General features: G+C 46.4%; 1 protein-coding gene across 3 annotated transcripts in view; it reads left to right on the forward strand.

The window, feature by feature from the left end:
• NDRG3 (NDRG family member 3) overlaps window positions 1-20,052 on the forward strand; it is a 48,728-nt gene that overhangs the window by 23,124 nt on the left and 5,552 nt on the right. For 2 of the 3 annotated variants that reach the window (XM_080628006.1, XM_080628007.1), the window contains 11 exons: window positions 2,250-2,285; window positions 8,880-8,978; window positions 13,790-13,895; window positions 14,578-14,698; window positions 15,217-15,279; window positions 15,607-15,667; window positions 17,142-17,228; window positions 17,765-17,821; window positions 18,814-18,917; window positions 19,304-19,369; window positions 19,891-19,942. In XM_080628006.1, coding sequence (XP_080484132.1) covers window positions 2,250-2,285; window positions 8,880-8,978; window positions 13,790-13,895; window positions 14,578-14,698; window positions 15,217-15,279; window positions 15,607-15,667; window positions 17,142-17,228; window positions 17,765-17,821; window positions 18,814-18,917; window positions 19,304-19,369; window positions 19,891-19,942 — 852 coding nt within the window. The remainder of the gene's footprint in view (window positions 1-2,249; window positions 2,286-8,879; window positions 8,979-13,789; window positions 13,896-14,577; window positions 14,699-15,216; window positions 15,280-15,606; window positions 15,668-17,141; window positions 17,229-17,764; window positions 17,822-18,813; window positions 18,918-19,303; window positions 19,370-19,890; window positions 19,943-20,052) is intronic. The other variant, XM_080628008.1, reaches the window with a different exon arrangement.

The following is a 20,052-nucleotide window of genomic DNA, read 5'->3' on the forward strand; positions in this document are numbered from 1 at the left end:
CTCCAAAACAACCCTGCCTCTGTTCATTTAGTAATGGAGAGCCATTTCCTTTTAATACCTACAGAGCCTAGCTAGAGCAGTCCAGATTCATGCAATACTGAGACTTTGGAAAATCACTATTGTGGCAGTTGTTCACTCTGTCTTCTGTGGGCTGGAGAACAGGCATCTGGGCTTTAGGACAGCCTTAGCCTCACTGGATTCTGCCACAGACCGTTGCTCTGCTAAAGTCGTTACGGGCCATCCCAACAAGACCTAGAATCTCGCATCTGCAAATTGTGCTTGTAAGCAATGTGATTTGGTGACTTTCCATACCTCACAGCCAAGTTTGATGGTATGTGAAGCAGTTCTCAATGCTTTGCTGTTTAATGACTGACATGAAGGACTAGCTTGTGCTGCTGAAGGGTCACAGTACTTTGTCCACTCACTTGGGAAAGACTGTGCTGTCTAATGCAGTTAGTGTTTGCTCATTTCTTTAGTGTGCCACCATATCTGTTTAGTGTCTGTGAAGTGTAAAAATCCGGCAGAGTCCAGCTGCCTGTTCTTACAGCGTAGTGCTGACTGCCAGGCTTCCACTTGTTGCTTAAACATCGTCTTTGAAATGTTTCCAGGGAGAGTGAGTTTTGAAGAACAGAATCAGTGTAGACCAGCAGAAAGTCCCTTGGAAACAGTGTGTGATTTCAAAATGAGAAATCAAGGTTTACAGAAGACAAGCTTCCTAAATGCAATGCTCATGATTCTTCAAGGACTTTCCATGTTTGAGTTCAAGAGGGTAGATTTCCCTTGCTCCAGTGTGCTGACCTAAGCAGGAGGTATCGAAGTATACTAAAACAAAGTGGGTTTCACTTCATAAGTTTTCAGTCTCTCTGTGCAGTATTGCCTGGTCAGTCCCATCAGGTCCTTGCTGTGATGGCACAGCCACTTCTGTTATCTAACAGCTGGGACAGTTCTGGTTTAAGTGCAGAGTGCTCACCTGAACACCTGTGGTGTTAACCAGACACGGAAGGGCACGTACCAAGTGATATTTGGTTTCACTGACTCAGTTCTGGAGTTACAGGAAGGATCTCAGTAGGGAAAAAAATAAGTAGGGTGGCTCCAGAACCATCCTCTGCACTGCATGGGAAGAGAAGTGTGCAGTGGCTCTCCTTTTAAGTTTGTTTTAATAAAAGGAATGCCTCAGGGAGCTACCATCTCTGGGGTCTGGTCTTTGTTAATGCTTTCAAGCTTGAAATAATACGAAGTACTTTTTAGACCTATTTTATGGAGCATATGGGTGTAGTGCTATAACACACTGTTATGTGCAGTGTTACCAGAGTCCAGAAAGTACCGAGGTGACAATTCACCAAGGTTTTCACTGACCACTTGAGATGTAGTAGTTTGAGCTAGAGTGGATTAATGGCCAGAAATAGTACAGTAAAATTCTTAAGGTACTAAGAGCTTAGGTGCTCAGCCAGAAGAAATGTTTGGGGTGTGGTTTTTTTTGTACATATCTGGTCCTAGCTGTAATTTTAGCACTAAGGTGCTGTACCTAAAACACAAAAGTTAGAATGCTGTCCCAGGTTATTTGCTCAGCCTTTTGCAGCATTTGACAGCACTCAGCAATGTTACCTACGCTATGGTCAGAGACAGTCTTAATAAAGCACATGAGCATACAGACAAGTTACTGCAGGCCTTCGAACTTGCAGTATGCCGAATGTGGGATGCACTTGCTGTGCTTACCTGCATATGTGGTGTCACCCTCTGGAAAAGTCAGCTGTGGATTGCTGAGCCCAGTTCCCATGTGCTCTGGTCTCAGTAACTCACAGGTCACTGTTTGCCCTGGATCTACACCATGCAGTTACGCAGGGGAGCTGACTGCATAGCCTGTTTCCTTGTGCTCATGACATGAGGTCCTAGTGGTAGTCCTTTCAAGGGCACCAGGACCAGACAAAACCCAACCTTGTAACCAGCTTAACTTCGGTCAGGGTCCTTCCTGTGTATTCCTGTCCCTTCTCTAGTACACTCAACTCTCACCTGTATCCACAGGTACTCTTCTTAGCTGGCAGGCTTGGGAGAGCCCCCAGCAACCTCGCTGTGTAGTAATGGGCAGAACTTGCCTGGAGTTCCCCTGTGTGGGTCTCACATTGAGCTGCTGTGGTGACTGCAGTCGGGCTGGCCTGTACTGAAGAAGGGGAAAGGGTCTGTGAGGGGAGCTTTGGTGGTGTTGGGAGTGTTCTGGGGTCCTGTGCTGAATTCTTGTTTTTTGTTAACAGAATGCAGCTCGCAACTTCCAGGACTTCGACTGTCAGGTAAGACACATGGGTAGGCTCCCCATAGCCCATCGATAATGCTGAGAGAGATGAAAAAACTCTATATATTAATTTTAGCTCTTGTTAAGGCTTAATCAATAAGAACTTTAATATATCCAGTTGGCAGAAGTTTGCCTTCACCCTTTCATGCGGCACACATTGTTCTGAGCGCAGAGATGTAGACCTGTCCTGCTCTGCCAAGGTTCCATGACATCTTGCAGGATGGCTGGTCTCCTGAAAAGCAGTTTCTTGGAAAAATGCAATATGCTGAGCAGAGCTGCAGCTCTGTCACATCCCATCTGCTTCACAGGCTAGGAAAGGAGGAGCTTCTGTGCTCTATTTGTGTTAAGGGGATGGAAGTCAGCAAGCTGCCCCAGATACAGCACCCTGCTTTGCTGGGCCTGGGTCACCACCAGCGATGGTCACTGTCTGGGAGGTTGTTCACCTGAGAGAGCAGTGTGGAGATGAGCCTGATCACTCTGGTTGTATAGGAATAATCCTTTTAGAGGAGCACTGCACCACCAGCATCTGAGACAGAGGACACCTTCTTTGTTAGGCAGAGCACAGCACTGAGATTACGTGGTGTGTTTTGTGGGACGCAGGCTCATTTACTATGCTGGATTACCTTGCTGACATGCCCTCAGCATGTTGATATGCAGCCAGCAGCTCTTCTTTCTCTTCATCTGATTGCAGTCAGGTTGAAGATTCTTTCTTTTCAGCTGTAAGAGGCTGCTGTGTCTGGAGCATTCTGCTTAGCACCGGCCAGGCCCTCGCTGCTGTATTACACCAGTGGTATGGCCAGGGGCAGAACTGTCAACATCACATGATAGCTTTTAATAAAGGTCTGTTGATGCATGGGATTCCAGAAGGCTTTCCGCAGGCCTGTGTGGAACAGAAATGTAATAAATACAGTCCTTAGAAGATAGTTTGTGCTTTTTCTATCTCTTGATAATCAGACACTGGAAGTACAGCCCATCTGGGCAGCACATGTCACTGTACTGCTTTAGCTTGATTCACTGCGAGTTTTAGTATTCTTTTAAAGCCTCTAAATATAAAAATTACTAATCTTAGCATGTTATAACTTTAGTCTTAAAAGTGGCAAAAGTGTTAGGCAGTGATTTTTTTTGTTTTAATGAAGGTAGATGGTGGGTTTAAAACACTTCCCTGTATTGTCTTGTCTTGTCTCCATCTGTTGTTCTGCATCTTCTCCTTCTCTTCTAGAGGTGCAGTGTGCTCCTGTGTCAGATGGGTGGTGGGTAAAGATAGGTGAAATGCTTCTGAATAGGAGCATTATGTAGTCCAGTTACTGCCTGCTAAGGCCTGTCTGTTATGATTGGAAAGGATATAGATGAAGTGCCTGACACATCAGCCTTCACTGCAAATTGTCTAAAGACCCACCAAAGCTCTTGGTTTGCCGTGCCCTGCCTGTCTGTGAGAAGTATGGTCTGGGGAGCCAGAGTAGGAAGATAAGAAGGAGTCCCTTTAACAGAGGTGTGCATCGCTGCTACCTTTTCACGCTGCCCTTTCATTCAACAAGCAAAGCCTTTCTGTGCCCTTCTTTACAAATTGCCCCAAATCTGAAGCTGTATGAGCCCCGCAGAAACATGGTGCCACCACCATCGACTCAGCTATGCTTGGCATGTCCTCATGTTGTCTGCCCTCGGCTGAACTGCAGGAAGAGCTGGGGAGCCCTGCAGCCAGGGAGAGGGGCTCTGGGGAGCACTGGGCCAGGGAAGGACATGCTTGTTGCTTCTCTGTGCTTCGATTTAGATCAGCAGTGAGCTGGTGGCCATGGCAACAGTTGGGCAGGAGACAAGATGTTCCTTCTGGGAGCCCTCTTGGTAATTCATTTAGAAGAATTTTTTTTAGCAAGAAGTTAACGCTGACTCTTGTGACTGTAAATACTATCCTGGCCTCAGCTCACTCCAGCATCTCCCCTTGCAAGGTGTGGTTTCAGGGCACATGTGGCTCAGCCCCCTCCTCCTACCTGTAAGATACCCCCCAAGGGCTGCATTAAGTCTTTGAAATCTGTGAGAGAGGAATAGGTGGTATGTCGGGTCCTTTGATTTTTCTGCTGCAGGAACAGTACCAGGAGCAGTGCTTAAACTTGGAGAGTGAGCTCTTGTGTTGTCCTGTGAAGAGTTACTGCTGCCTTTTAATCCAGCAAAGCACATCTGGCTACCATTCAGGCCTCTGGGAAAGTGGGGTGATTCTACTTACCAGCCTTGGAGAAGGGAGAATTAAAAGTGAAGAAGTTTACTAGGGCTTTTAGAGGAAAAGAGAACCTTAAAAGCTCTTAGCACTTAGGTGGGAGATTAATTTGTCTGGAGACCCAAACTGGCCACACATTCATGAAGGCTGATAACTGGAAGCTGGTTTCCAGTTACAGTGCAGTGAAGTTCTTGATCAGCTTTCGGTGGCAGAACCATCTGCAAGGAACCTGGCGGGTTAGGGGCTTTATGGGATGGATTATCTTACACAGTGTAGTGTTTCTATGACAGGATGGCATCAGCGACGTGAAACCTGCATTGCAGACCTATTTGTTTTTCTAATAGTCAAAAAAAGCTGTTTTAAATGAAGATAAGGCTGTGGCTTTGCATGGGCTGACCACATCCTGGGCTGTGCTTGCAAGGCTGCAAGGCGAGAGAAGCGAGTGCCCTCTGTCAGCGCTGGTGGCAGCCCTGTTGACAGCGCAGGTCCGGTTTGAGCTGCCCAGTACAGACACCGATGTATTGGAGTGAGACCTGTGTTATTTCAGCCTATCTTATTCTGTGCCCTTGACCATGAGGTGGTGATGTGCTGCAAGTTCATCCTGACTCCTTCCGGGACTGACCAGTGCCCCTGCAGAACTCTGTCTTGCATACAGCAGAGCAGTAACACAGCCAGCCTCAGTGTCTGTCCATCCTGCAGCGCCTCTAGACCTTCTTCTGGCTGTACGCTGGAGTTTCAACTTACTTCCTGCAGTTGATCCATGCTTAGGGCTGGGAGAAGTGTTTAGTTTAATCCCAGCTCACGAGTGTGTCATTAGCACTGTCACTGACTGTGTGTAGCGCCAGGCACAGGGGTTAGGCACACTGTTTCTGATCAAACTTTGGCATGTGTTACTTTTCAAGGTAATACGTATCTAAGGTTTGTAAGATCTTCCCTTTGGGGGAAATGGGTGATACTGTTGTGAATTTCTATTGATTTCCTGGTGTTTGGTTTTAGTTTTTAATAATTTGCCAGGATCAGATGTCGGCTAAGTCAACAGAGGAAGTGTCCTTCTGAAATTGGTTACTCTGGGTGAATGTGGTGTGGAGATGCTTTTAGCTCTTCTGATACAGCTGACTTTGAGATACAGGTGCCCTGGTTTTCTTAAACTGCTCATCTACAAGCAATCACAATTACCCCTGACAAATAACAGCTTGCCTGGGCATCAGTAAACAACCCCCACATAATCTGATAACCATTTGCAGTGGAGATAAAAAGAAGCACTAGCATGGTGGCTTAGGGGTCTTTATCAATATGAATCTAGGTTATTCTGAGAAATAACATGTATTAACCTAAATCTGAGATCTACATTTTACTTGAAAGCTGTATGAACCCTAATGAAAGCTAAGCTTAGCTTCTTCTCATGTTCATGGGCAGATGGTGAATTAAAAGCTCTGGATTGCTGATGGACAGATGGTGTGGTGATCAGTGCTGTTAATAGAGCTGTGCTTGTGCTTTTGTTACTGTCTGCTGAGCCTTCTTCAGCCACTTTGAGAAGTAGGTGTTCTGTGTTAGCCTGAGTGTCTCTCCTTTTCCAGGTGATTTGCTTTAAATACCAATGAAGGAATGTGCTGATGTACTTGTAAAGCTATCCAAATGAATCTGCATTGTTTCAGTCTGACATAAGCTAGCATTTGGTGGGAACTGTAGCTAGTTCTTCCCCTCTGCTGCCTCCTATCCACATGAATAAAGTGTTCTGCTCTCCAGCACACACCGTGCAGAAGAGGACCTGGACCTAGGGTGTGGAGATGGGACTGGGATTTGGCAGAGTGTTTGCAGAAAGCTCACAGGGAATGGAAGATGTAGGGATAAGTAAGTCCACGACATGCAGAGTTTAGCTGAAACAAGAAAGACAAGCCATAAGTAAACTCATGGAGAAGAGAAATTAAAGCTTCCCTGTAAAACAATGTGCTGTGTGTTGCTGGAGTTGAAAGAAAATATTGAGTTATTTGGTGTTGCCCAGAATGAAACAGCAAAATATTTGAAGAGTTAACAACAGACTGCCAGTGAGGCTTTTATTAAAGTTTGCTCATCCTTGCCCAATGTCTTTGCTTTACTTTGCTTGCTGGGCAGTAGGTGATGACATTCTGCTAGTGAGGGGTTGCTGAAATATCCCATCATGTGCGTTTTCTGATGTCATAGACATTGAATCAAAGCTGTTCATTTTTTAATGGCATCATTAAAGCCAGCTTGTGATTGCTACACAGTGGTGTTGAATACAAGATGTTGGCACTTTGAAGAAGTGTTTGCTTTCCCCGCATGAATAACAGGGAGTTGTTCTAGCCAGCACTGAAACATTCTGTCTAGGATATTGAGGACAATCGTTCTTCTGATTTATACAATGACTTCTTTTGTTCTCTTGTTCAAAGTGCTGGAGTGAATTTTGTGACAACACAGAAGATGTTTTTATCTAGAAAGCAAGCTTTTCGATGCCTTCTAAATTAGGAGCTGCCCCCAATCTTACTAAAACTAGTGTCACCACTGAAGCGCTGCATTTGGCTTCTGCTGAAATCACAGCAACAAATACTGTAAAGCTAAAAATTAGTAAGATTCTATTTTACTTAGGATTTTTTTTTTCATTACTCTTATTTCTTGGGAGGTTTTTCCTGTGATTTATCCCAGCACTGGCTTTCCATCTCAAAACAGTTTTCTGTACAGCTGCAGTGTTGAGCTCTGTACAGCTTTCGTTAGCTGGGCTTGCATGGAAACCTGATCTTTATTTTTAAACACATGAGCACAATTGTGCCATGGGGTTTACTGAAACATTACTGTTGCTTTCTGGATGCTCATGACAACAGTGTGCTAAAGAGGCTGATTATGCAGATGTGGTATTTGAAGTTCCTGTGCTTTTTTTGTTCTTGTCAGGGAGTTGTTACAGCAAAGAAAATGTGTGTGCTTTAGGTTGAGAAAGGGATTTGCCTCCTTCCTGCCTTGAGAAAAATGAATGGTGCCTCTCCACTACCAGTGATTGATCTGTTTCCATCAGTTACACAACACCATTAATGGTATTTCAGAGCAGCTACTGAGTAATTGCAATGCTAGTTGTAACTCAGTGCAGACTCAGTTGTGGTTTTCAGGGACACTGAAGGTTTGGAGGCACAGGACATGGCCCTGCTTTCTCTTCTTCAGGAGGTTTGAAGATGTTCATGGTCTTCAGTAATATACTGAAATGTAGTTTGACACAGCATGTCATAGGTAGACTGTCCTAGGCTGGAAACATGGCCCCTGGCTTAGCTTCCAGGTTGCCTTTAGGGGTTAAGGTGATCTGAGGTCCAGCAGTCATGCCAAATATTTTTAGACTTGCCTGTGTATTAGCACGTTCAGATGTTCCTTGAGTAGGATTCAGGTTTACAGAAGCTGTGTGCCTGCAGGTTGTGGCACCTCAAGCCCACTGTGCAGGGAGTGGAGGAGTGCTAGAGGCATCAGCCTCTTCTGTTTGCAGCCCAGGAGGGAGGCAGCAACTTGATTCTCTGCTGACTCAAAATAGCGGTGCAAAGTGCTGGGAGAAAACCAGCTCACTGCCAGACTTGGGCATATGAAAGCTGATGTCATCTTGGGCAGATAAGAGCTATCTCATCAGGGTTTAATTCATCCTGCACTATTTATAGATCTAGGCAGGCCCAATTTCCTGCATTACCTCAGAGAGAAGGGATTTACCCTCAGAGCAGGAGTAAGAAGCACCACGTTTTCCTAAATCTATGCTGTGTGCCTTGCTCATGATGTTGGACACTTTACTGGATGCAAGAAAGTTGTGGCTTTAACTGCTGCTTGGAATACAGGCAGGGCAGCAGCTGGAGGAGTACATATTGCTCCATCTCTGACATGTTGGTGTTGTCATTAATTGCTTGTTGGGCTCAATATTGTGTGATTGCAGAAGTTTGTGATGTGGGAGCAGAAGCCCAAGCTGTCAGCTGTACTGCTGTTGTAGGTCACTTGACTTGAGTTCAGTTGACTGCAGAGGCAGAATCTGTTCTCCAGCAGAACCTGTGTTTTGGCAGTGACTTTGCCATTTCTCTCTGGCTGACACAGGGCTGCAGGTACATACCAGGTCTGTCCTGCAGCATCACATGCCACTGGAGGGGAAACACACAAATGGGGGTAGCCCTGCAGCACCTTTGTCTTCTGGCGCTTTTGTTGTTTGTGTAACCAGATGACATACTTCATTCTTCTGCTCCTCTTAATTCTCACCCAGCATTTCTCTAATTTAAGACTTAATCCCATTACACAAACTACTAAAAACCATTGCCTGCTTGCATAGATCATATTCTGTTTTCTATTAATAAATTTCTGCTCTGTATGGAAATGAATAATTTAGTTCAAGATGTTGCTTTAAATCTGATTTAGGCTTGCTGCCCACGCAGCCGTCTCCTTCAGCTCTACTCTATCCAGAATAGCTTTGCACAGAAAGGAGGTAACTGCCTTAAGATCGATGGTACTGCCATGGTAAGAGTTACCAGATGGAGATGTTTTACACTCTTACAATATTTTTCTTTTGCTTATAGGCATGGTTTGTGATGTTGTTTTAGTTATCTGTAGAAATTTGAGGGCAAAAAGCAAGACAATGGAATCTCTACTTTAATCTCTCCATGGTTAACAGCTGTAATAGGTTGCCCAAGGAGCATGCTGCAGCTGTTTTCTACCTTTGCCAAGACTGGCAAAGATGACATGAAGTAAATAATCCTGTAGCTACACTATCACTGAAAAAGAGGAAAATCTGATCTGGATAATCTGTGTCTGCTCCACTTCACAGCAAAGCAGCAGTGGCAGTTTTCTTTGCCTTAGGTGAACCTGAGTGTCCTTAAGCTGAAAGGCTTTTCAGCTTGTTTCTGGCCTTCTGCTAGTACAGACATTCAACAAGCTTGAGCAGAACGCAAGGAACAAGCACCTTGCTGCTCAGTGTTCTGCTGGATTTGAATATGAAAAATGAATAATTGCAGGGATTTCACAGATGTGTTCTTTATTTACAGTCTCCAAATTAAATCAACTCTCAGTTCTTCTCCAGGGAATTAATCTTGAACGTTGAGCAGCTTCACATTGGGACTAAAACTCATCTGGTAATACCAGAAAAGAAGCTTAGTAAATTAGTTGTGAAAAGCACTGGTAGTATGAATTCTCATCATTAATCATTCCCGCTGTGAAACGAATGGCTTACTACAGACTTTAATAACTTTTAAAACCTGAGCTCTCAATCACACTCTGATGTAGAGCAGAGGGAGCATGGCTGGAATTGGCAGTCCAGCACCCAGGTACCTCTTTTTGCTGCCTGGGTGTCCCTGGAGCTCGGGAGACTCCTGGATGTGCTCTTGGATGCTTCATTCCTTCACTCAGAACTGTTAATATGGGACACTTTTGGTGGTACCTGTCAGTGGCACTCATTGCTTCCCTTCCTGGCCACAGCATGGCAGTTGGAGATGATTCCTCCCCTCATTTGAACCCTTTGCTGTCAAGGTGTGCATCTACTTCTTTCCATAATCAGTCCCCCTGTACAATTAGACTCTGGCAGTCACAGCTGCGGGTGTGTTTTCCTCCTCGATTTAAGAATCATTCAAAGATGTTAAGGCTAGGAGACAGGACAGGGGTAGGAAGCTGCTCTCTGACAGTTGCACAGGGACATGAGACCAATACTGCAGTTTAGCTGCAAACTTCTATGGATGCAGCTCATTAGGGAGCCCAAAGGAGGAGAAGCCACTGTTGACATGATTCTGAGATGGGCAGAGAAACATATTCAAAAAGAGCTGCTCCTTGACGGGAACCATAATGTGCTCCTTCGGAAAAGAAAAATACATGGAAAACTTCACGGGTTTTGCACTCAAAGTTCAAAACAAGAACTGCACAGAAATGGAGAAGCTTATTGAAAATAAGCTATGCAGAGGGGAAATGCCCACCATCTATCACTGGAGACATGAGGAATAGTGCGGGGAAGCCAGCATGACTAAACAGAAGGGCATGGAGGCTGTTGAGAACAAAAAAGCATTTTTCAAAGAGCTGCAGAAGATGGGGAAGGTTATAAACTCCGGCACATGGAATAGATGAACAGAACAGAGCAGGCAAAGGGGAGTTTGAAGGGTGATTTGCAAAGGGAAATAAAAAAATAACAGTCATGTGTCAGAGCTATCAGAAATGGAACCACGTGAGAAAGTCTGGAGAGCTCCTGACTCTGAAGGGAGGGCTCAGGGAAGATGCAGCCAGAACAGAGGAACTAAATTGACGTTTTCCACACCCAAGCTTGTCACAGAGCCGCTCACAGAGGTCACCGTGGTGAATGCTCCTTGTGAGGAGTCAGCAGAGACCCTGCCTTAAACTGCAGTGCCTGTTGAGAGGCCATAAAGGAGATAAAATGTATGCCTTTAAAGCAAGTGCCAGGACTGGATGCGTCAACACAGGAGTTTTAAATGAGTTTAAGGATGGAATAGTTGAGTTATGAAGTGAAAGGTTACGCTCCTCGGTTGAAGCTGCCATGGTGCCTGAGGGCTGCAGTGCTTCACATGATTTCCAGAATAGATCCCAGAGGAGTTCTGGGAATTCACTGACCAGCAGGACCAGACAGACTGATAAAACCAGCAAGAAGTAGCGTGGATTAATCACACTGATAAATATTGGGAAAGGGTCAGCATGGTTTTTGGAGCGGGAAGAAGTCTTCTGCAGAGCTGCTGGAATTCTTTGGAGGAGTCAGTAACCATATAAATAAGGGCAATTCAGTTGATGCAGCCTGCTTGGATTTCCAAAAGACAAGACCCCTTACCGAAAGGAGTTCTTAAGATATATGTCTTAAGGGACTTAGGTGGCCATGTGGTCAGAGGAGAGGTCCTTTCTTGGGTGAAATACTGGTTAAAAGGAAAAAAAACCAGGCAAGCAGCAGTTATTTTCACGGTTGTTTGAGATCACTAGAGGAGCACCTCAGAGATCTGTGTTAGGACCTATTCTGCTTAAATCTGCTCTTAAATGATCTGGAATAAGAGATGGAATGTTCAATGGAAAACTTTTATCTGCCTTTGGGTAAACATAGAGCGTGATGTACATTGAGTAAAACCATCCTACAGTGGAATATTAAAGTGCAGGCTCAGGGTTGATGGTCACCCGGAGGCATAAGGCCTTAATGTCATGAGAGATGAGTGAAAATGTCAGCTTGTGGCTCCTGGCTTTCAACAAAGCAAATCAATTCTTGTTTATCAGGAACAGAGAACAAAGCGACCTCATTGTGCTACTGTGAAAACACACAGTGCACCCATGTGTGATTGATGTGCCACCAGCCCCTTGTCTGAGGGAGGGCAGAACACGGTGGGACACTTCTGGAGAACAATAGCATGGTCAGAAGAAAGCTGCTGTGCCAGAACCAGCCGGATGGTCCAGAGCACATCTGCCCAGAAAGGGGCATGTGAAGGGGAATTGCAGCAAGCTGTTAGGTCATCACATCTGGAGGGTATGGAAGTGGGGTCAGTTGTTCTCCATCTTCCAAACCAAGGACTGGGAGATCTCCTGCAAAACCAGCGGATACAAGATGGGAAAAGAAGCACTTCTTCACCCTACAGGTTGTTAAGCTTTGGCTTTCCTTTTCACAGGGTGAGGCAGGTGCCAAAAGCACAGGTAGCAGGAGGTGACTGCCCAGTTCTCAGATGAGAAGGTCAAAGTGAAGACTACATCTCCAGTTCAGGAAATCTCTTTTGACCTATAGATGGTTGGAGGCTGAGAAAATGAAGGTTACAAGAGGCAAGTGCTGGAGAAAGTATCACTGCATGCTTGCTCTCTTTTAGTTTTCCCATGCCTTAAAGTGAGACCAGGGAGGCTGGCTGGACCATACCAGCTCCATACATCCTGATCCTCCTCCATCACTGAGCCCCTCACCCGTGCCCTGAGGGAGCTGCTAGTGTGTGAAGCAATGCTTCCCAGCTTGAGTTGATCAGTAGCTGCTGCCTGCACAGGACTTGGGTCTCTGCTCCATCTCCCCAGCAGCTCACTGCTATTGGCGTGTGTCACGAGCTTTGTGCCTGCGGGCTGCAGAGCAGAGGTTGCCTCTGCTGTTGAGTTCTGATTTACAGCAGGTTGTCTGCAGCTGCTGGTTATTTTTTGCCTACTGTACGAATAAGGGCAGAAGATAAAATCTCTTCAGAGAAACCTCTGATAAAGTTTCCACTCCCTAGGTGAAAATGAAATCTTACCCAGCTTTACAAAACAACTGTAGATCGCCGTCTTCTCTCACGTTTATCTCCCTTAGTTTGCAGACTGCACGTTTGTCACAATCTGGCTGTCTCCTGGCCACATCTTTTTCACCTGCCTTCTCCTGTCACTGCTCATTGTGGACCAGATCAGTGTTTAGGCCCCAGCTGGAGTTAGACAGCTGCAAGGTACCAAAATCCTTGAATCACCATTCAGGCTACACTGCTGCAGTGTGCCAAAGCTGGCCTGAACTGAGACCAGCAACAAAGCATGCCAGCGTCTGAGCAGTAAAGATGACAAATGTCTGATACTTTCCAACACTACATTTCTACAGGAGCAGTGGACAAATGGGTGAGAATATGCAGAGTTGTGGTTAGGTGACTGGGTGGCACAGGCAGGGCGTCTGGAGGGAGGAGTGTCTGCAAGGACGTGAAGAAAGGATGTTTAGCAAGGGCAGAGGTTGTTCTGTCACTGAGCATTCAGGTACCTGTTGTAAGTGGGTTATTCCACTCCATGTTAATGATGCAATTTTGGCCAATTCAAGGTAGCAGTTGTATCTTACAAGTGTGGAGACTGTTGTTGCCATCCTAAGAGTGATATTAAGCTCTATATTAAGCATCTGCCTCATGCTGTCCTTTGGCTTTGGTATGTGGGAGAGAGCTGTTTCGGCGAAAAGCAGGTGACAGGGAAGTCATGTGTGCTGTAACTGTGTCGTCTGAAAATGGTTTTGTCCTTTGCAATCGTAGGTCAAGATAAAAGCCCTGAAGCTACAGGGCAAGGTTGCAGGGACAATAAAGTTCACTAGAAAAATGGACATAGTATTTATTAGTATGGAAGCTGGGTGTAAAACTCAGTCTTACCATCTCCAGGTAATCTTGAAAAGGAGATCATCGCAGTATTGCAATGTCTAGCTAAAAAAGTGGGTGGAAAGAGAGATTTGACAGGGCTGCAGACTGCAAGAGCTTTACTGAGCTACCAGCTGTGGGTACAGGGAACACTGTTAGAGTGTGGATGTGACCCTTACTGCTGGCCCTCAGTTAGGGTTCCCTGTAGCACAGGCTGTACGTGTAACACAGAGATTCCTTCTTCTCTCTCTGCAGGAACATGACATTGAGACAGCTTTCGGTGTGGTCCATGTCACCATGCGGGGCATGCCCAAGGGGAACAGACCTGTCATCCTCACATACCATGACATTGGCCTCAATCGTAAGCCCTTGCATTCCCAGGACCCTGAAAAAGGGGTTGTTTGTGATGTTTGCTTTTGAGTGTGGGGATCAGCAGGATTGGCCTGGAGCTGAGATGAGACAGGTCATTCCAGGGTAAAAAGATAAAGGTCCTCAGGATAGGGAACATGTAGCACACCCCTGTCCTTTCCAACAGCCCTTGAAAGGTAGGGCCAAGGTGGAAATAGGTCCACCCACCACTCTAGTGCTCCAGCTGACTTGTTGCACTGTGTGACACAAGGCATCTGTTCCGTGGATGCTGGGCAGATGAACAAGTCCCTTCTACAAGGCTGCAGAAGTAGTGTAATGCTTCTGATGCACTCAGTTGCTCTTTCCATGTGTCTTCCCCCCTAGCATGTACTGCTATGTTCACCCCAGCACTTCTCAGTATGTACTGTGAGTACCCAAGCACTGCTAGGCCGTTTTCCAGGGCATGCACACTGGGGTGTCATTTGTCTGCTTGCCCTCCAGTGGTGGCATTACTTTGCTAGGACTGGGTGCTGTGTTGCAGTCAGGGGCACGGCAGTGTGCGTCACCTAGCACCCATTGCCCCACAGACTCAGCAGCAGGGTTGGGCTCATGCAGGTGTGTGGTGCTGTGGTGTTTGGAGGCTGGATTGCAATAAAACTTCAGGAAACGTCTCATGTCTTTTCTTTTTGTTGTAGACAAATCCTGTTTTAATGCATTCTTTAACTTCGAAGACATGCAAGAGATCACTCAGCATTTTGCTGTATGCCATGTGGATGCACCAGGCCAGCAGGAAGGAGCCCCACCATTCCCTTCTGGGTAAGAGCTCTGCAGGGACTCTTGTTGTTCCAGACATGGTCTGGTTTGCAGTCTGGACTGAGGCAGCACCCAGTTTAAGCCAACCGGACTGCCAGGATGCTGAGGGTAGTGGGAGGCAGCTTGTAGGAGCAGAGGAAATGAGAAGATGAGGAGGCTTCCCAAGGGACATTCAGGGAGCCTTCCTAATACCGATGCACACATAAAGCCCTCACTAGTGAAGTGCTGGTACCAGCTTTTTGACTTGAGCACCAGCCCAGCACACTGCAGTCTGGCTGCCATTCCATGCTCCATCTGTCCATGCTCCCACAGAAGTCTGGCCAAAAAACCACAGTTCTGTGTTGGTCTTGCTCTGAGGGATGGGATCCATGCAGTTGGCTAGAATACACGGTATCATTGCAAAATAATCACCTGTGTCTGTCAGATGTTACTTGCTTTTTCTACCTTGGATAGAAATGGAAGGTGACCTCTCTCAAGCTGTATTTGGAGGTGCTTTGACTTCAGTCTCCCTTGGTTTTCAGGTACCAGTATCCCAGCATGGATGAACTGGCTGAAATGCTGCCCGCTGTTATGACACACCTAAAGTAAGTCTCTGAAAGGAAACAGGGTGAGCCAGCTGGATGCAGCCATTCCAGCACTTACCTCTATCCCTGCTTGCAACATCTGATATGCTCACTGAGTTGTCCCAAGAGGTCTGAGCAACTCCTAACCTGTGTAACCCTGTCTGGTTCTTATGCTGGGAACACTGTCTGCCACATGACACAATTTATGGCTGCTGCATCATTGCTGGATCGCTTTGAAAACGAACCATAAGTGAACAGTTGGATGCAGAGAGGGGAGAGGCTTTGCCTCTAGGGATGCTTTGCTGTGAGCTTGTTAGCCTTGCTGATTGGGAAATGCCTGTATTTCAGCCTGAAAAGCTTCATTGGGATTGGACTGGGAGCTGGTGCTTACATCCTCAGCAGGTGTGCAGTAAGTATCTCTTCATTTCCTTGTGATTTCTATGAGCTGTGGTCTTCCTCTGCTCAAACAGACCATTTGTGGGGCAGGGGCAAGGTAGCAGGCAGTAATTACAGTAGGCCTGCAGGGAGCCATGTGAGAGCTGCTTTGCATCCAGATGGTTAAATTGGAGCAGCCAAGATTACTCTGAACCTATGCCAGACATGGGGAGATTGTAATGTGATGTCTTTGAGTCAGCAGAGCCCATCCTAGCTGCTAGGAATATCCAGCCTCATGTCTTCACAAAGATTGCTGCATTGCTGTCTGCTGTCTCCAGTGTTTGTGACACCAAACAATTGATTTGGTGATGTGCTATGAGCACTGAGGAGGAATGTGCTTTTTCACTGCAAGTAGATTTTACACTCCACCTTTGACAAGAGAGTGCTAGCTTTATCTGGGTACTTACTTGTACATTCCTCTCTAGTGGAGTGTTTATAAGCACTTGAAATCATTGGAGGTAGTTCAGCAGCCCAGGAATTTGTCTGAGTCTTTCAGAGAGAGTGTTAAAAAAAACAAATACAGAAGTCTGACATTCTCAGTGAACTTGGCTTCAAGTTGCTGAGTGCAGAGTTGCCTGTGATTTAGGCCATTATTGTTTCTTAAAGCCACTTCACCATGCAGCTGCCCTCCTACCAAAAGTTCTCTGCTTCCCATTTCCCCCACTCAGGGTTGAGCCTGAGGCGGTGTGAGGCACTGGTGGTTGCTGTTCCTTGCTTTTGGTATCCTGTATAGTTGCCAGTCTTGTTGAAGAGATAATCACACAGATAAGCCTTTGTCCTCAGCTCAGTTAAGTGCAAGAAAGCTTTTGTCGTGCAATCTGGATTGCAGGCCATTTCCTGCAAGGAGGGTGTTTCCTTCTGCTTAACCTGTGCTAATCTATACTGTGGAGCAGAAGAGCTGGTGCAACATTTCAGCCTTGGAGTGAGGCTAGAGCTCAAAGTTTCCTGGCTGTGTTGGATTGCTGGGTTTGTGTTTGCAGATCTCAAAGTATTTTGTGCCCGTGCTGCCCATGCACCCCCAACGTAAACTGCAGGGTGCTGGGGAGCAGCAGAAGGATGTGCTCTCCAGGCACAGGCGTGTGTCCAGGTCCTTCCTGGAGGTGCCATATTGGAGCAGAGAGAGTCACTGCTGACAGCCCTGTAATGCACAGGGGCCTGAGCAGGACCTACAGCTGCACCAGATGCATGGGTCACCAGATGCCTCTGGCTGCAGGTCAGGTACTCTGTGAGCAGACAGCCCCTTAGTGCCAGCAACTGAATGAGTAAGGTCTAGTTGGGAGCCAGCTTTGGACCAGGCTCTGAAAAGGCTGCTCAGCACAGGAGGAGTTCCCCATTCGGCCTTAATTTAACTTTCTTTTGCAAGAAGCTTTCTAGCTGCTGTGCCTGCCATTGACCCATGTGTGAGCTGAATGACCTTCTGAGTGTGCCTGTGCTCTCTCTCCCCTCAGCTCAGCCACCCAGACCTGGTGGAGGGACTCATTCTTATTAACGTTGATCCATGTGCAAAGGGCTGGATTGACTGGGCAGCATCCAAGGTGAGATTCTTCTTCCCTTGCACGTGTCCCCTCCGCAATGCTTAATGAACATTGTGTAGAGTAAGCAGAAAAAGGACAGAGTACAGGAATGTGTTGGTTTCCAGCAAAAACTGTACAATCTCATTTCTGTCCCTGCTGCATTCCCAGTCTGGGTGTAGTACGGCCTCCACTGTAGGAGTAGGGGTGGGTGCGAATGAGAAATCCTGGTAAACTGCTTGGAGGTGAGTGGCTGTTGGGCACTTGGCTCTTCTCTGGTTTAGTACTCATGCTTGCGGGCTTTGTTTGGCTGAGGTTGAATGGATGTCTTAATTATTCTATTATTCTGGCCACTTGCAGTTATTCAGGGTTCCAAGTTTCTGTAGAGCTTGTGTGAGCACAGGCTCCTTTGGAGTCTTGCACGCCCATCCCATTTGCTTCTTATATTGCTTGAATTATTTCTTTGTTGTTTTCCTTCCTCTGAGGAGCTGCTTTGAAATTTGTAATGAAACTGCATTTTCCAGTTGTTGTCCCTCCTTCTCATTCATGGTCACTTTCAGTTTTCAGGCTGGACAACCAACATAGTGGATATCGTCTTGGCGCATCATTTTGGCCATGTAAGTAGCTAGCAGGTGTTAATGTTTCATGTACAACTGTATATGGGGCTATAATTTCTCTACGTACCTGCTCTGAAAGAGCTATTCGGTCCACCAAATAAGGGTTGCCACGGATAGTACTGTCCTCTCTGTGTGTTAAGCTTGCATCAGGGCTTTGCCCACTGCAGGTGAGTGCACATCCCCATGCTTGTCCTGAGTGTTCCCAGACATGTTAAGGAAGTAGTATCCCACACACTAGTGCTAGAACTGCAGAAACAAGTAGGAGCCAGTTCTCTGAAGCCAGCATGGAAGCATTTGGGCTGTGGGTAGAGCACAGATCAGCTGGGAGTTGACAGAGGGGTATTGTATGTGCCCAGATGTTGAACTGCTGCATTCCGCTCTTCAGTTTCAGCAGAGGCAAACCAGCCCCTCCTAAAACCTTTGGATGCAGAAATGCCTTCTGTTTGGGATTTGCTGGCTTCCAACCAGCAAGCTTACTGGGCAGCTGAAAGGGTCTGTGCGTCATGCACTCTATATATGACATGCAGCAGATCAGTCCCTGACCTGAAGCCCTCCTGCATCCACACACATCAGTGCTGGAAGGAGTCACGTAGCTTTCTCCTGCTTAGAGCACATCCTGTTCTCTTCCTGCTTTCAGGCCCTTCATTATATGTAATGCTTCCTTGCATTCCATTTTCTCTCTGTCTCTCCCTAGCTCTCATTGGAATGCAGTTTCTTCATAGAACTGTGTGTTGGGATTAAATTTTCCTTCAGTCCCACTCTTGTGGCCTACTTGTAGTCACATACCGAAGTATGGCACGTAACAGCCACGTCACAGAGACTCTTCCTGTCTCCTACTAATGCAGTCTGGAGTCACTGCCCTCATGTTATTGTTCACAGGGGAATGATGTGTATGGTGGCAGTTTAATGCTTCAGAATTTTTATGAGTATCGTTTCTTTACTTGTGAAAAAGGTGATGTTCCCTGACTTCAAATTCTTCTGCCTTTGTACAGGAGGAACTGCAGGCAAATCTAGATTTGATCCAGACATACAGGCTTCACATCGCGCAGGACATTAACCAAGATAACCTTCAGCTGTTCCTCACCTCATACAACAGGTACAGTTACTTTTTTGCTTGCTAGATTGCTCCCATAGCTTCCCTGCTTCTGTATGTATTACTCTGTTGGATACTGTCATATGAACCTTTGTCCTAAGCTTAGTGTTCAGCCATTATCCTGAGCAAAGCTCAGCCCTCATGCCTGAATGACCCTTTCATATACCTCAGTAGATCATCTCTCTAGGCACATAGCAAGCTTGCCATGAGAGCGTGGATCCTGTTTTAAGGCAGTGATTGCTGAGGCTCCTGCTCATAGTAAGACACAGGGAGTGATAACCTGTTGCCTGGGTGCTGGGGCCAGCACTCCTGGTTGAATTTTGTATGCTCCCACAACAACCAGGTTCCTCTGCTGCTTTGATGGCGAATTGTTCTGTTTTGTCTTTCAGTCGTAGAGACCTGGAAATCGAGAGACCAGTTCTTGGCATGAATGAAAATACTGCAAAAACACTCAAGTAAGTTGCTCTGGGTCAGCCTGTTTCAGACACTTACTGTGCGGTCCCCTCAGTAGAAAAGCTGCTTCTCAGCAGGAACCCCTCAAGCCCAGGCACAGTAAAGACTGTCTAAGCCCTTCCATTAAGAATACATTTTGATTCTGCAGAAGGCAGAGTCAGAGGAGTAAGTGTATCCACCAGCAGTTACTGTATTTGCTGAGCTGTTAGTTTGGCTGTTTTGCATGAAAAATTAGGGAGGCAGGTTTTCGTTTGGTGCCACTGACTGCTTTCCCCCACCTTGCTGAAGAAATCACATGTGCAACAGAACTGGCAGTTGTTGTGCATGGAGAGGGCAGTGTGGGTATATGTGCAAGCCCTGGAGGATGTTTTGGTGCAATAAAATGCCACGGTGTGGTGGCAGGGAGGGACTTTGCTCTGAGCATTGTTAAACTTTCATGAGGCTGTTGGTTCACAGAGTTCAAACTTCTCAGCAATCCCTTTGGAGCACTGTGAGTAACGTCTCTGTTTTGATTTTTGACCAGGTGCCCTGCCTTGCTAGTGGTTGGTGACAGCTCACCTGCTGTGGACGCAGTGGTATGTACGCATGAACTCTTTCCTCTCACGTCACGAGCCCTAAAAATCACTTGGCAAACCTGCCTCACCCAGCAGTGCTTTCAGCATGCCCAGAACTAGGCACAGAAAGT

The sequence above is a fragment of the Psittacula echo genome (genome assembly GCF_963264785.1).
Source record: "Psittacula echo genome assembly, chromosome: 12".
Classification (NCBI taxonomy): domain Eukaryota; kingdom Metazoa; phylum Chordata; class Aves; order Psittaciformes; family Psittacidae; genus Psittacula; species Psittacula echo.